This window comes from Taudactylus pleione, unplaced genomic scaffold (genome assembly GCF_031769625.1).
Source record: "Taudactylus pleione unplaced genomic scaffold, aTauple2 ptg000609l, whole genome shotgun sequence".
In the NCBI taxonomy this organism is placed as follows: Eukaryota; Metazoa; Chordata; class Amphibia; order Anura; family Myobatrachidae; genus Taudactylus; species Taudactylus pleione.
Window position 1 is genome coordinate 4,300,001 of NW_028285011.1, and position 18,158 is coordinate 4,318,158.

The 18,158-nt window shown below is 43.1% G+C and overlaps 1 protein-coding gene across 3 annotated transcripts in view; it reads right to left on the reverse strand.

Moving 5' to 3' along the window:
• Window positions 1-18,158, reverse strand: part of TMEM131 (transmembrane protein 131) — a 299,432-nt gene that overhangs the window by 230,378 nt on the left and 50,896 nt on the right. For all 3 annotated transcript variants that reach the window (XM_088454095.1, XM_088454094.1, XM_088454093.1), the window contains exon 2: window positions 1,482-1,543. In XM_088454095.1, coding sequence (XP_088310221.1) covers window positions 1,482-1,543 — 62 coding nt within the window. The remainder of the gene's footprint in view (window positions 1-1,481; window positions 1,544-18,158) is intronic.

Below are 18,158 nucleotides of genomic sequence, written 5' to 3' on the forward strand. Positions count from 1 at the left end.
ACCGCAATCATGAGAACAGTTCAGGCTAAGAGACAACCAAGTGACGTGGCCGATGACGCTGCTTTGTTAAGTATGCACACCCTTAAAACGCCCGTTTGGCACGCCTCAGTTCGGATCACCACTCCCCGTTTTCAAGCACCTTCCCCTGTTACCACCCACAAAACACCTCATTCTGTCATTCAAATTAGCAGGCACTCGCTATTTTGCGAGCGCTCGATTTCCGACCGCACTGACTGGTTGGCGCATGCGCATTACGACCCATACGCAGTTGTGCGAACATCGCTCGGAGCGAACGAGCGGCTCTGAATGAGGCCCAGAGTTTTAAGATATATAATGAACTCCAAGCCTTTGAAGTCCATGTCCACCCCCAGGTCTTCAATGTATCTGGTCTGAGAGGCACCCCAGACTCAGGTTACGGGTTATCCAAAGACAATCCTAGGGTGGGGGTCTGGGCATTCCAGACTTCAAACGTTACTATTTAGAAGCCAGGATAGTACAGTGAGTCTTATGGAACCATCCTACTTCTGATCTGGTCTGAACTGCGATTGAAGCGGATATGCTTGGGTATTCCTCTGCCTCCTCCCTCCTGTGGGTCACTAGATGCCAGCAACCAAAGTAAATTGCACACCCATATATACCAATTCTCTTGCAATTTGGGACCTCACCAATCGCAGTCAAGGTAAAGTTCACTCATACATTTATACAATAAACATAACTTTCCCCCCTGAGACACTATCATTTAGAACTAGGAAGGCTAGAGGAATTAGGTTTTTAAATGACATTACCATAAAAGTGTAATATTCCCCATACTCTTTTCTTCAATTTATCTAATTACAACACATACTGTTATTAACCAACAGTTAACGAGCAAGCCCCTTACCACCTGTGAATCTCTGTGCTTCCAACACGGTTCCACCAGGGAACTTATCACTATTCTATATTCTGAGCTGCAAACTCACCACTCAAATCATGAATCTGCCTTGGAGTTGGATCTGGGGGAACCTCTCAATGATGAAGAATGGGAAGAGTTCCACAGCCGGGCAGCCTCTAGCGCAATTTGTGTGCGTATCAAAGGAAAAAAAAAAAAAACACACAACACATACTACTTTATAGGTGGTACTATGTTCCCTCCAGTCTTCACAAAATGGATCCAACTTTGCCCAATGTAAGAATTGGAAGATCTGTCCGACCAGTTGTCCAATGATTATATAGATGTGCACCGAGATTGATAAACATCTTCCCTTTTGAATTAAACTCTTAATATGTACATATAAAGATTATCTAGGAACAATATAGAATTAATTTGAGTTTGGAGTTCCTAGGGCTCAGGAATATTTTTAAGTGGCATGAGCATTAGGTCATGTGTATAGGATGCTGTGAAAGGTTCTATTTTGCATATTTATTTCAGTTGGAGGCCTGTTAACAGATTTTCAATAAGTAGTTTTAGTTGCAAACAGACTTTACTTTGTAAAAACAATTACCTCTAAAAGTCCGCCTTCATCAAAACGAAGCACTTCAATGATATTATCAGACTGAATGAATGCTGTGGAGACAAAAAATAAAAAAATTAAACATGTTATAACTTTTCACCCAAACAGAAAACAAGTGCATCAGTTCTTGTCTAAATCTAGCTTAAAGCTTACATACAGAATTAAAACTCCTTCCTGGAGTTCTAATAAATACATACACACACATATACCTATTATATAATCATCTAAAAACGTCTGTCCCAGACATGTGCAGTAGGAGCCTAATGGAGGCACCAGTCTGCCTACTGCAGCACAGCATCAGTGCCAGCAGGGAGGAAGAGGGAGAATGACAGGTCCAACACACTAGTGCAATGGTTCTCAAACGGTGTGCCGTGGCACCCTGGGGTGCCTCAGTGCACTTGCAGGTGTGCCTCAGCTTGGGGGTCCAGCAACAAATAAAATTAAATTTTTAGCCAGTGTAATAGGCAAAAATAGTGCTAAAGACTGTCAATCAAAAAAATGTGGACAAAAAGAAGCACAGCCCTGTCAACCACCACATAACTGACCCCAAGTGTGACATATAAGCACAATTTACTTATTGAGAAATTCAGCAAAAATTAAATGAAGAGACTTTTGGCACAGGGGCGCCGTGGAACAAATGCTGATACTCTAGGGCGCCGTGATTCAAAAAAGTTTGGGAACCACTGCTCTACTGTGTGTGTACAGTACATTCTAGTTTCACTGGCTAATTTGTCAATACCAAAAATGAAATCTTTTAAAGCCTGGGGCTACAATTGAAAATTGAGGTCAGGTGGCAACAATGTTGAAGTGAACTGCCATTCAGACATTATTAAAATTGTAATGAATGATAAAAACATGTCACTTTTTTGCATTCTATTAAAAAAAAAAAAAAAAAAAAAACTGTTTTCCAGCATCAAGCATATTATTGTGCAAAAGCACTCCCGGAAGCAGCTGTGGCAGCAACATGGTGACATACTGAAGTCTCAGTTTCATGAAAGAATAACTAGTGCTAAAAAGTGAATATGTTACAATAGAAAATATCACAAAGGGAAATAGGCTTCTAAACCAGAGTTTATGTACCACTGAGTAATACAAACTACAGCCTCAAAATAATGGACAACATGGTTGGCAAAATATCAGAATGTAAGCAGCAAATTTGGTCTTGCTTTAACACATTCATATCCGTATCTAAAGTAGAAATTGACAAGTGTAAATCACTAAAGTGCCCAAATTAATTTTCTGTAAATGTTTCAAATACACCCATCTGCACGCTCATGTATAGAATTGCACAACAATATAAAATTACAGATACACTTTAGATCTATATATACACACATTTTATGACTAGTTGACCTCAATAAATGTTCAAAATATAGGAGCCGGTTCAAAATATTGAGTCTCTAATTCTATAATATGAAAAGAGGCTAATGTGCAGACCCATAACTGGCTCCAGGTCTAATATACAACACTTAAGTAAGGTTGGTGTGCAGAGCAAAATCTGGTGCTTAGAAAAAAAGTACTTATTGACCCTCACAGGTCACATATGACCTGCTAATAGTCATCTGTACATTGCCGACAGGTTTCACTCATATCCTGAACTGAAATGTTCAGTTCAGGAACCCAAACAGCTGTCAGTCAGCTGCAATACTGACTGACAGCTTGTCAGGTGGGAGGGTAGTCTTTGGTTACATCCTGGCATCAGCGTTGGCCAATGAGCAATGAGATGCATCAAAAAGACTGTGTTCAATTTCTTCTCATCGCCCTATCACCAAAACTTCTTATGAACCAAATGTTGTGCAATTTAGCATTAGGTCACACACAAATATAAACACAATACCTACTTAAGAGATCTGGCATATGTCTTCAACATAATATAAATGTCATTATGGTTTACAGATACACACGCATACTCAGTAATTTCTATTTAAGACAAGTTAATAAAAGGAAGTGAAAAAGGAAGGGTGGTGGAGGCAGTGCTTAAGCACAGTTTGAAAATGTGGAAACAAGAGAACAAAAACGCCAACACATTATCGCCCTCTAGGACTTTATGGAGGCCTACTAGGAAAGAACTGAAGGAGGCGCAGTGCCTCAGTAATAGCGAAAATACAGGGTCATTTAGGGCAAAAAAGTTACATAAATTGCAGCTTTTGAAAGAGGTGGGATCCATGGTTGGGGCAAATGTGGAAATGCCAAAGAAAATAGGATTTTTATCTAAAAAGGAAAAAAAAAAACCTGGTCAAGAGGGTTGGGTACGGGATGCAGGTGGTCAGAATATACGCCTGAAGATAAGTAGCCTAACCTACCTTTACCGCAGGCTAACCCTTCTCCTCCCAACTTCCGCCTAACCCTAATACTTACCATCGGGATGCAGGCGGTCTGCAAGTACCATGAGATGTAATAAGAAAGCCGTATACATACTTTGCACCCAATGCATATACCACCAACACACATGTACACTTAAATAGACATTGTGACATGCATTGTCCCAACCAGCTCCCTCAGACTGTAATGCTTCATCACCACTATTGCAACCCCCACCCTCATGCACGTCCATTGTTTAATGGCCAGGTACGTGCGCGATAGAGCGGCAACTAAAGAGGTGCCCGTGGAGGAGAACTGGAGGTACTTTTAACATTAAATATTTAATTACTGAATTCTCTGCTTTTACTTAAATAATGCAGAAACTTTTCACAATCCAGCAAAGGGTTAACGGAGAAGATAACACAATTATCGGCAGTTAATGCCCATCTCTTCAGTGTTTTAAATTTTTTTGCTATTCAGCAAACAAAAAAAAAAAAAATACTCCAGAAATCTTTACTTTATATAACGCCATCTCAGATTATATGAAGAAAATTCTTAATTATCCTGAAAGCTGCAGTGACATAAGTACATTTTCCAATCAGTCTCTGCAGGATCTTGAAACTCCGCCCCAGTCTCCTTCCCTGCAGTCTGGTAACTGGCGAGTGTATGTTCAGCTCCAGCCTCCCAAAAGTGTATAAAATGTGTACATAGGCTTTATATTAGTCTATATACATTTACGTAATTTTATATATAAAACCAAATATAAATGTACAAGGGTATATTTTCTTCTTTGTCGTTCGATTTGCTTGTGTCCCAGGTAGGTGGGTGTTTGCTGAACTCTCCCACTGTGGAAATCTACCATACATTGTATTCTTGAAGGGTCTCCATCTTCAGTACTTACCAGGCACAAACCAAGGTCAGACATAGTTGTTAGATCCCAGGGTGGTTTGACTGTAAATTTTCTATGTATGGGTTGGATGAACAGTCAGTGTCTTTTAGCTATTTCTAATTTTTAGATTGCCATGAAACATGAGTTACTAAAAGATTCTAGAATGCTGTGTATTGTTATTTTGTTTTCTGTGTTTCTTATACATTCTCCAGCTGTTATGCTCATTTTTATTGCTGTGTGCCCTACATTAATGTAGGCCACAAGGGCATGTTAGTAGATGGGATGCGATAAATATCCCTACGATCAGGACGCCGACTGCCAGAATCCTGATCACAGATAGAACATCAGCGTTGGAATACAGACATGACGTCGGAATCCCGGCAGCCCGATTGTGAGGAGGTATCAGCCAGGGGGGGTGGTTTAGGTACCCAGGGGGACTCTTTGGGTTAGGCTCCAGACAGGAAGGGGGAGGGGGTGGGGGAGAGATGGGTTAGGTTCAGGAACCAGTGGGGAGGAGGTTAGGGTTAGGCACTAAGGGGGGAAGGTTAGGGTTAGACAATAGGTGGGGAGGGTTAGGCACTTACCAGGAGGGTTAGGGTGCGGGGTAGAGTGGGTTAGTATTAGGGTACAAAAAAGAAGCGTTGGGAGGTAAATAGGATATGAGAAACAGCACTCACCATTCCCTTGTCGGGATTCCAACCATCAGGACGCCGCTGTCGCTATACTGACAGCCAGCATCTCCTCCGTCGGTATTTCAGATAGATTCCTAGTAGAGAACACCTGGCTAAAAGACGAAAGACCAGGTTTCTATTATCCTTCTTTTCTGTGGTGATAAATCTGGTAACCAGCCGGTTCTTTGAATTTGTTGCCTTTCCGTACACCATCTTTGTGCTGACTATTATATTGTGTAATAAATAGTTTGTATTATTCAGTTTTCTTAACATTTATATCTGAGGAGATAACCTTTTTCTACCATGCTTTTTTTTTTTCTAGGGCTTCTTCTGTATTACTGTACATACATACATGCATACATACGATTGCTGCCCAGTGATCCATTAAACAGTCCTGCAGCGGTTTAATATAGTGTCAAATATCTCAAGGTCTGTGAAGGTATGGGAAACATAATAACGTTCACAAAGATGTATGTTAATAGCTTATTTATGTAAAGGCAACTTATGTTTTTAACGGGTGTAGTAGGTTCAAATCCCGACAGCGGCAGCCCGGCAAGGGTGAAAATACAGATCGTTCCTAAAGGTAAGTATCACTAACCTAATTCCCCCCCAACCCTCCCTTAGGGGTGCCTAACCCTAACCTCCCCCAAAGTGTCTAACCCTAATCCCCCCTTCCCCGCCATCTAAACCTAAGTCCCCTGGGGGGGGTGCCTAACCTTAACCTCCCCCCTGGGGTGCCTAACCCTAACCCCCTCTTCCCCTAGCCTAACCCTAAGTTTTCTACTTCAGGGTCCATAGGGTATCAACAGGATACCTTGGGGATTTCCCAAAGCAGTATCCTTCAAAGGTGGGGACGCTCCTGTGCTGAAAGGAGAATCCGCCGCCCGAGAAAAGCATCCTGAGAGGCAAAGGTGTCAAACCTGTAATACCTCACAAATGGTGTGGACCGAGGACCACGTGGCAGCCTTGCAGATCTGGACTGCAGGGGCACCACGTCCAGCTGCCCATGAAAGACCCACAGACCTAGTGGAATGAGCCCTCACAGAGGATGGAACTTGCAGGCCTTCATGAAGATAAGCTTCTGAAATGGCCATACGGATCCAAGTTGCCAAAGTTTGTTTTGAAGCAGGCCAACCCTTTTTAACGGAAGCCATAGAGGACAAACAAGGCGTCCGACTTCCTAAAAGAAGAAGTGCGGTCAACAAAAATCCTTAAGGCCCGCACAACGCCCAAAGTGGCCTCACCCACCGACAGGTCAGGTGAGTTAAAAGCCGGGAACAACGATTTCCTCGTTGATATGAAAACGGAAAACAACCTTGGGGAGAAAATCAGGACGAGTGCGCAGCACCGCCCTGTTCCCATGAAAAATCAAGAAAGGGGGTCTACAAGAGAGTGCCCCTAGATCAAAAACACGTCTGGCTGAAGCGATGGCCAGAATGAAAATTGTTTTAGCTGTCAGCCATTTAAGATCCACTGAGCAGAGTGTGTTCAAACGGCGGTCCCTGGAGAGCCCTTAGGACCACAGCTAAATCCCAAGGTGCCACCGGTGGAACAAATGGCGGCTGAATTCTAAGAACACCTTGCATAAAGGTGCGCACATCAGGGATTGTAGCAATCCTACGATTGAACCAGACAGACAAGGCAGACACCTGCAACTTCAAAGAAGCAAGGCGAAGCCCATTGTCTAGTCCCGCCTGTAGGAAGGCTAGCACTCTAGACAGACGGAACTCCCGAGGTGCATAACCTCTCGGTCGACACCATTGGAAGAACGTATGCCACACACGATGGTATATTCTTGCAGAAGACGGTTTCCGAGCTCTCAGCATAGTGCGTATTACAGATCTGGAAAACCCCCTGGACCTTAACATGGCCGTCTCAGCAGCCACGCCGTCAAAGACAGCAGAGTCAGGTCCGGGTGAAGACAAGGACCCTGTGACAGTAGGTCCGGTCGTAGCGGCAACCGCAGAGGGATGTCTACGGACAGACCCTGAATGTCTGAGAACCAGTGCCGTCTGGGCCACGCGGGAGCTATCAACAGGAGCGTCCCTCCTTCCTGTTTGAATTTCCGAATTACCCGTGGAAGAAGGGGAAACGGAGGAAAGAGATAGGCAAACCGGAACGTCCCCTGGACGGACAGAGCATCCACCAGAGACGCCTTTTCGTCTCTTGTGCAAGACCCGTACACCGGCAACTTGTTGTTGTGCCGTGACGCCATGAAGTAGATCTCTGGAGGACCCCACCTGTCCACCAGAAGTTGAAAGACGTCCTGGTGCAGAGACCATTCCCCCGGATGAACGTCCTGGCAACTGAGAAAGTCGGCCTACCAGTTGAGGACTCCCGGGATGAATACCGCTGATATGGCAGGGAGATTGCGCTCCGCCCAGATCAGGATGCGGGACACCTCTACAAGTGCCGCCCGACTTCGGGTTCCTCCTTGCCAATTTATGTAGGCCACGGTGGTGGCGTTGTCCGACTGGACCTGCACGGGATGACCGTGGAGAACCCAATGGGCCTGCTGGACAGCATTGAAAACGGAGTTCCAAGATGTTTATCGGAAGCTCCTTTTCCACCTGGGTCCATCTGCCCTGGAACAAGTGTGGACCCGAGACCGCTCCCCAGCCCCGAAGACTGGCGTCCGTCAGGCTAGGGGAAGGGGGGTTAGACTTGGGCACCCCCGGGGCCAGGTTAGGATTAGGCACCCCCCCGGGAGGGTTAGGTTTAGGCTGCAGGAACGGAGGGGTTAGGTTTAGGCACTTACGGGGGGGTTTAGGGTTAGGCACTATGGGGAGAGGGTAGGGTTAGGCACCCCTAAGGGACGGTTAGGGTTAGGGGAAGGATAGGGTTAGTGTTACTAACCTTAATCCCCTGTCGGGATCTTCACTGCTGCCAGTCTTCCGGCATCGGGATTTGAACTGGGTCCGGTGGTATTTCATACCGATCCCCCAGGTAGGATCCTTGAAAAATAACCCAGGTCAAGTGACCTGGGAATTCAACCCAGGTAGCGACCAGAGCTGGACATGGGAATGAGCTGGGTCACGGTGCAGTGTGAACAATCCGACCCAGGTTATCTGACATGTCAGGAAAATCACTTTCAGACATGATGGCAAGTATGTGACCCCTCTCACTGATACGCGTTAGTATAGTGAGAGAACCGCCCTGCAATCACCGCACCGCAAGGGCTTTAGTAGAAGAAGAGCAGGGACAGTGAAAAAGCTGACAGTAGAAAGTGAAAGTACAGGCAGCAGACGCTAGCAGCAGTCACATACAATGCAAAGAAATCAATCCCTGCACTATCAGCGCTGATCCTCAACTACGCAGACACAGGGCCTGGTAGGACTCAGCGCTGCATACACAGACCGGTTCCAACGGAGGAGAGGTATGCTGGGGGACCCAGACCACGATGCCACCGATCAGCAGCGTTCACCATGCTTCCATTAAGATGGCCCCCGAGGAGCAGAGAGGAGGCCGGCCTGGGGGAGGAGCGCTGCCACAGGACCAATCGGCAGGTGCAGAGAGGGCTGTATGCAGCGGAGGCGGCGCCGGCTGTGTACAGGGAAGGTGCGCTTCCCTGGCATGCAATTAACCCCTGGGACGCCGCAGCGCTACCGCTCAGCTGCGGTCCGCTGTCCCAGGGGGGTAGTAGAAGCGCAGGTCCGAAACCTGGCTCCACGCTGCAGCCAGTCCCCAGGGAGCCCCCTGCCTGGGGGACTCCAGACCATGTTCCAGCGGGGACCCACCTCGGGACCCCGCTGCTTACCTGCTGTCCCCCAAACATTTGGGGTCACCGCTAGCTGTGACCCCAGATGCCTACCAGCATCCCCGGATCAGTACCGGCGTTCTGGTACCGGCGGGGGTGTAGGGAAGACAGCATGGACGTCAAGAATGACTGTGACTGTCCATGCTGTACCTCCAGATGTGCAGCCACAGCTGCCTTGTAGAAAAACTTCAGGGGCTATCCTTAGCCCCCCTCTAAACAGGTGCATCCGACTCAGAGCCGGGCACCAACGAAACTGAGATGCCTTGGCTTGGGGGCAGGGTATAGGAGGGGGACCCTAGTGCATCCTGGGGAGGCTGAAAACTTAACTCTATGGTGCCCGATGCCTGACGTCATCACCTATACCCCCAAGGTATCCTGTGGATACCCTATGGACCCTGAAGTAGAAAAGATATATATTGATGAGCGTATCTAGACAATTAATCATAACACTAGAATCCCATTCATGAAAACAGCATACCCAACAACCATTATGCAAGTAGACTATGGATGAATACTAAATTAATAACTAAAGAACTGCACATAAATGTGTTAAAGTTGTAAGGTTCAACATATAAAGACTTGTAGTTTTTAAAAAAAATTTGAAATGTCAACTACTTTAATCAGTCAGTAGTAACCGATCATTCTATCATAACATTACTGCATAAGTCTGGGAAAGTGAAGGTTTGTAAATCCATGTTGCACATGTCCCCCTATCATTTCACCTACTGAAATTCACAGTTTAGTGACTAGGTATTATGTTATCATTCCAGGCAGTCCACCACATATTCGGCATCTGCCACTATACAGTAGTTAATGGAAATTTGACCTATTACTAGCTATGGTAATTATTTTAACTATGATGACAGTGGATCGTTTTTCAGAGGTATGTCTGCAGAAGACTTGGAAAACGCAAGGCTCTAAATCATCAGAAATTAATCCCATCTCTGAATAAAAACAGGATTTACAGCTGGAAGGTTCATATACCACATGAATGTCTAATTATTTGAGAGAGAACTATACGACAGCCGCTAGCATAGATATATGGTAACTAGCTTCCTTTCTGTGACATTGGACAACAAACAATCCTAGGTCCATTTTTCTACAAGGAGAGAAGCTGAACCACAAGCACAGAGACAAAAGAAAGGTCCGATACCGGTCTGGTCTTTGGGCATGTTGCATTCAACGGGGAGGAGTGGAAGAATTTTGAGGTGGTAAGTGCATATGTTCTGGTACAGTAGTAATTTACATTTAAAACCACTCAACTGACAATTTTGTTTCTTCAAAACCACACAGAAATTGATTCTTTTAAATGTAATCTAGTTTAAAAATAAATTTTTTAAAATCGGATTTATAAAAAAAATAAAAATAAATAAATAATTATACCTAAGGAGTGTTTTCTGGCTCCGGTCGCATTACATATCACCAAGCCCCAGTTAAGTGGTTAATAGCATCTAAAAACCATGTTCATTATTAGGTTGCCAACCTCTGGCTCTCTCATAAGATAAACTCAGCAATCAATAATCTTGTCAGCTGGCCAAGAGGGACATGGTATAACCTGGCATAAGGCATGTGCGTCAATGACAACAACTAATCTTGCAAAAGGGGTTGGTGCAATCACACAGTCGTTCAACATACCATTCGCAGTGTGCATCTGGAACTGCATTCGCATTGTGTGTGACTCAGAATCAGGCCCACTGTCTTTATGCTATTGCATACCCTTATACTCCTTTCAGACGGATGAACAGAGAAACACACGGGTCTATCAATCCATGAATTTCTCGGGTCTCAGTTCCCAACCCTGGTACAAAGTATGGTTGCGGACCTAGGTCTCCCATCCGGGTCAGCCCCATTCACACAATCTAGACCTGGGTCGGTGCACGTGCACTGGCAAAAGCCTTTGTATGCAGGCTGTGTGTGAAAGGCGTATTAAGAGTGCTGAAAAGTACAGAGCAGCACTACAATACAAGTAAAATGTTTTTTTGTTACTTATAAAGCAATAACCTCCCACTGATGGAATAGAGTTAGAACATTTAAAAATGCAAATAATATACACATAAATAACATTAAAAAAATATCTACAAACAAAAATATACTCAAACACAAATGTGGGGGTGACATCAGCACCGATTGTTTCATATCCCAATGTCACATCCACTTGCATTTGGGAGATTTGCATTTGTTTTTCAGAACCTGCTGGGCACATTGTTATATGTGCTGGTTACAAAAAAATACAATGTTATGCTTGAAGATCAGGACAGACATGATGTAACAAGTTATATATGAATAAAATATGTTTAAGACAAACAGGTTAAAACATGCAAGAAGTTGGACAAAAATATTCTTGTAGAAAGCAAATACAAGAGGTTTTACATGCGATCAAAATATACATACAGTCCATACTGCAATCATCAGGCTAATGAAAAAACAAGTTGACCACACTATAACAAGACATTTACACCATGTTTCCTATATACATTATAGCACTATATTGCAAAACAAGTGTCCATTCTATTTACCTGGAATCAATAACCGCAAGCAGTGCATGAAAACTGTATCCGGCCAGCAGTAAAAATGTTGAGTCAATAGTTAGACATGGTCATTTGGTCACGCACCAGTATGTAGACATGTACTAAGGTAGACATGGTTAAATGGTCGACATTTAACATGTTGAGATTAAAAAGTCAAAATGGTTTTTTGATGAATACTAGGGCTAGGTTTGGGGTGAAGCTAAAATAACCCCCAAAAAATGATGGGGGTGATTCAATTCAGAGAGCTGTTAATAGCACCGGGAAGGAGCTCCTGGAGCTATTCAAAATTCAATGCCCTGTTAAGCCAACTTAAGGACGACTTCTCGCACCCTCCTGAATAGCTCCGCGACCAACTTCCGGCGCTATTCACTTTGTGCTGAATTAAATAACCCCCATGTCGACGACATTCGTGTGTAGACATGTAAAATGGTAACCTTTTGAATGTGTTGAACCATTTAACCATGACGACTTAAATACAGATCTACAAAGTACTGGTCATCCTAATGACCATGTCGACATTCAGAATGGGTCGAGATACTGGTGTCAACCTTTTCATTGTCAACTTATTTACTGTTGACCACTTATACCACACTACATTAAAAAGGTCTGCTAACTAGACAGGTTATGGAAGTTATTTTGAATCTATTATAGGATTATACTTTTTATGGGGGTAGGGGTTGTTTGTATGTGTTACACTCGTGACCTTTAAATTGTTATTTTGCTATATTTTGGCAAGACACATCAACATTTTAACATATAACATACCAGTTGTAAAATAGAGTAACATTAAAGTGTTGCTACCTAACACATCAAGTAGGAAACAGAAAAAAAAAAATTTAAGTAGCAGTCTGCACTGCATCAGAGGTTCCTCAAATGCACTAAAAAGAAAATGTAAGGAATAGATTGCAGTACTAGAAAAATATTTGCTCACTTTAAAAAAAAAAAAAAAAAACTGAAAAAAAAAAAAAAAAGTGCAGATGTTTTGAATGACTGCCAAAATTACTAAAGAGCAAGGGTTAATGACTTTAGACATTAGTAATGAGATCATGACTGCAACCTGAATACAACTTACTGAGTCTGCGTGGAGCCTCACCTGCCACGTATGCTATCACTGTCATCAGCAGAGGAAAATATACATGTCCAGTGTCTGTCACATGGGAGTTACCTACTAGCCATAGCAAAAATAGATCTACAAAACTTAATAGTAATACATTATTTAAAAAAAAAAAAAAATACAACATATGAATGATATGGGCAAACATTTGGAGGGATAATGACCACTGAAACTAAACTGGACTGTGAAGATTACTAGCAAAACTTTGTTAAAAACTTGCTTAATAAAACCACAATCAAAATCGAGCTTATAAAAAATGGGCTTTGAAATCAGGTATTCAAAAAGCATTATTGTGCCTGCTAAATACCCTTTCCTGCATATAGTCCAAAACATAATGTAATCCAATGGACCTGTGCGCACACAATTCAACAAATGGTTGTTTCGCTTTGTGTTGCATCAATTTCACAGTAGCCTGTGGCATTCATCAGCCATTAACTATCAGCAAATATCACACTGTACTATGGGGAGTTTTTCATGTTCTGTTTAAAGTGAGAACAAAGTATCTTCGCTTTTAAATCTTGTCTGAATAGGGCCGTAAACAAGAGAAAACAGCAGCTTGGCAATTCTCTGAAGAGACAACCTCCATGTTTGCAATTCTAATTTATTTTTTAGAGCAGAGTTGCCAACCATCACAACATTTAGTTATACTATTAAAATGCAAACAGCAGACACTAGAGTGTTAGGAGGTCATTCTGAGATGCAAAGGTTTTTAATCTCTTAGCAACCCACTTTGGAGAGCGACAAGATTGCAGTTGAGATTATGTAATTTATTCATATTTTCAGGCATTAATGCTTCTGTCAAAAGTCTACAATGGTTTTACTATTATTTTAGATATATATATATATATATATATATATATATATACACATACACACATACATACACACACACTGAAGTGCCAAAGTCATGGGATAGCAGTATGTAAAAGAGAATATAGTAGCTGGCATCACCGTATTGTCTTTTAAATGCCCAGACCTGCATCAGTGTAATATGACATCTCGTCAGTTTGAACACCGGCTAGGATGCTCATGGCAAGGTAACGCAAATTTTCGGAATGTGAACTGGGCATGACAGTGGGTGCTCAACAGATTTGACATTCCACTTCCGGAGTTGAGCGGACATTCAACGGTCCTCGATCTATGGTGTCACATGTGTACCAGGTATACTTTATTGAAGGCATTACCACCCACCGTAGACAGCCCAGTGGCCGACTACGGGCACCAAATGATCGTGCCCAGCGGCATCTGACCAGAATTGTCTTTAGTAACAGACAAGCGACATTGGCTGAAATCATATCCAATGCAAGAGGTATCACACCTAACGCTGCACTGACCTGCTGGATATCTTTAGCTTCCATGTGATAGGAGAACAGAAGACCCACCAGAGTGCCCGTTAACATGTTGCTAATTGGACTCTGGCGGACTGGCAACACGTGATGTGGTTGGATGAGTCACGGTTCCAGTTGTTTTGGTGTGATTGTAGGTTTCTGGTGTTGCACAGGTCCAAGGCCATGGAGCCCAGTTGTGAAAAATGCCCCATGTAGGCTGGTGGTGGGTCCACAAGGGTGTGGGGTGTTATTTACGTGGCATGGGTTGGGTCTGCCTAAACAGGTCAGTGACGGGTAACTGATACCTTGCATTACTTGCTGACCATTCACAGCCCTTCATGTACCCCCACAATGATAGAATATTACAGCAGGATAATGCTTTGTGTCATCAGTTCCAAGTTGTCCAAAAATGGTTAGAGGAGCAATTCTGGAGAGCTCAGACGAATGGTGTTGCCACCACATTCGCCTGACATGAACCCAATCTAGCATTTATGGGACATGATGGAGAAGTCCATTTGCACCCAAGACCCTGCACCTACAAATATCAGGGAGCTGTGGGAAGCTACCCAGACGGCATAGGTCAACATCTCTCCAGAGGTCATCCATCTACTTGTGGAATTGATGCCATGCCCAATTGCTGCACTTTGCCGGGCTAGTGGGGGTCCTACATGAGACTAGGCATCTATCCACATGACAGCACTTACGCACAAAAGATGCCCGGCGCTAGCAGAGTTTCAAGGCGCGTAGAGAGGGGCTTCTTAGGGAGACTGCAACAAAGATGTATAAAATCAAATTGGTATACTCTGCACTCACCATTGTCCAACTACCATATATTATTCTGACAATTACCTTTGTAATAGAAGCGCAAACATAAAATTTGTTGACACTTGCCGTAAAAAAAAAATATATATACACACACGTATACATACACACATTCTAAAAGCAGAGCAGAAAATAATTGTATTTTTTTTATAAATGCAGGTGTTAATCTTACAAAAAAAGTTTCTTATGCACTTTTCAGAACAGGAGGGGATGGTAAAAGGTTACAAGGATTATTTGCACACAGCGTTGGAAAGCACAGACTTGTTATGCATGTCATTTTTAGGTCACACAGATGTCACAAGATGGAACTTTGACTAGGAATACAGATATTATAATCTTACACCAGTGGGCAACATGGCAGGGCGAGAAGGTTAAACCTGATCACTGCATCATAAATGAAAACTGCTGCCACAAACAAGTTGTATCCAAATAAAACTTTCAAACAGCTGCAAATGCAATAAACAAAATACTGACAGCCATAAAAAATGGTACTCCTGTAATCTACTATTTTGTATTGACCATACAAGTGTGCACTTACAATAGAAAATAAGACATGAATATGCAACTGCAGCTCTGTATATAAAATCACAATGAAATCTTATAAAGGGGTTATCAATTGCAATCAATGTCCCCACTCATACAGGACCCCCACATTTGACAAAAGGAAAAGCAGAGTGTTCAGATGCATTTAAATCAGTGGTGCTTACTAGAAACTATTCAAGAGCCACTCATTAGTTAACAAGTCCAAGAGGGCGGCAAGTTTTTTTTTTTTTTTTTAAATTAAAGAAAATCACAATTTGTCCGTTTAAACCTAAAAATGTAATGTTCTTTCGTAGGATTTTTTTTTGCATATATTGGATTGTTTAGATTTATTAATAAAATAAATCTAGAATACCCTAAAAAATAATTTGTTGGAAAATCATCATCTTGCAGCTGACAAGTTTCAGGCCAGTAATGGGATGGGCAATGTTTGGATTGTAGTTACAGGTCTGACTGCAAAGCGGGTGGTCTGGGCATTTGTTGGCTTTCGGAGCTGGCCTCCCAGTGTTGGTGCTGAGCAGTGCAGAGCGAGAGAGACTCTCCCAGATCCTCTGTCACCTCAGCCTTATTCCTCAATTCATTGACGCCAGTGTCTGGAGCACTTACCAGGGCCCAGAAGAGATTCCCCCCTTTTTGGGACTTCAGAAACAGATCTCCCTCTGTAAGGTTTGGGGAAGCACAACCACAGCATGTACTATGCTCAATCACATCTCTTGAAACAGAAGCCTGCTTCCTTGACAATAAATCACACCTACTGAACCACTGAAGACCTGGCCAACCTGTGGCTCTCTGGCTGTAATGAAACTACAAGTCACAGCATGCCCTGCAACAGTTTTAGCATTCCATAATAGCAAAACTGTGGCAGGGCATGCTGGGACTTGTAGTATTACAACAGCTGGCGAGCCACAAGTTGGCCAGGTCTGTATAGGCAGTACAGTAACTCACACAAACCACAGCAGGATTACTATAGAAAACAGGTGTCATTGCTGACACATTTTTATCTTCCTGGAAATGGGGACCACTTGGATTTCCCAGATACCACAATGGGAAAAAGAGGACACTACTACCAATGTTCTGTAACCGTGACTAAAGCTGGGTACACACTGAACTGATATATTTGCAGATCAAGTGATCTGCAGATTATGGTCATTCATACACACTGAAAGACCATCATCTGTCTCTGGCCGCGGGTACCACTGGCCGGGGGAGTGTCCCACTCCCCTCCCCACAGCCTCTGCTGAATGTGTATGGACGGTCAGCAGACCATCCATACACACTGCCCAATGGGCAGATATCGGTCATAGGATGTGCAGTAGAGCCGACGCGATATGTCGGTTAACGACGTCGTTCACAGACCTATTCACTGGTACACTCTGGCCGACAGGCACTCGATATATTGGCTGATCAATTGACCGGCCAATATATAGGTCAGTGTGTACCCAGCTTAAGGAGCTACAAAAACTGCCATAGAGGGCCGCATTCAGCTTGGTGAGCACTGCTGATCTAAATAATAGGCAAGATAATGAAAGCTCTAATAGCTGATGCAGGGGTAGGGATACTTAACTAAAGGTTATTTACAAAAGGATATAAAATTTAAAAAAAAACGGCTACCTCCGACCAAAGTGCGCGATTGCGAAAAGTGTTTGGGCGCACAAAGAGGTCACACTTCGCCCATTTCAGCTCGCACTGCCTGGGGCTGCGAGCTGAAATGGTGCGCCGGCAGCTGATCACGCCCGACAGGAGCAACAATTGAATAGCTCCTGTCGGGCGCGCAGGGGGAGGGGGGGCGAAACAATTGAAAACTGCCCAATGTGCCTTAATAGAGATCAACGAACTTATTCAAGTCTGCCAACATGTTTTGAATGCACAAGTGGAACAATAAGCACAAAAAAACCAAAAAGCTATAAAATGAAAAAAATTTTGCTTAATTGGTGTGGGCAAAGTATTGGCTTTATCTTTACGTGTTTGTACGCTTTGCACATGTGTCAAAAGCACGAGTCAGGTGTAGAGTTTAAACACCAGTGCGCCGCTACTACTATAGTATATCCAGGGGAGTAACAAAGACCAGAAAATGTATATTGAAATCAATGCTTCACTAATAAATAAAAAAAAAAAAATTATATATATATATATATATACACACACACACACACACACAGGTTGAGTCTCCCATATCCAAAATGCTTGGGACCAAGGGTAATTTGGATATCGGAATATTCCGTATTTTAGAATAATTGCATACCATAATGAAATGTCTTAGGGATATGGCCCAAATCTAAACACAGAATGCATTTATGATTCATATAAATCTTATATACACAGCCTGAAGGTTATTTTATACAATATTTTCAATAATTTTGTGGCTCAAAGAAAGTTTGTGTAGATACATGAAATTCATTTATATGTCATATACACCTTATACACACAGCCTATAGGTCATTTTATACTTTATTTTTAATAATGTTGTGCCTTAAACAAAGTTTGTGTACATTGAACCATCAAAAATCAAAGGTTTCACTATTTCAGTCATGCTAAAAATATTTCGGAATATTTGGATATGGGAGACTCAACGTGTGTGTGTGTGTGTGTGTGTGTGTGTGTGTGTGTGTGTGTATACACACACATATACACCATTCCCCCCCCAGACAGTTCTCCAGTCCCCTCCAGGGGTAACTTGCTCCAGTGCCCTCCTACAGGGTGAGACCCCAACAATACCAG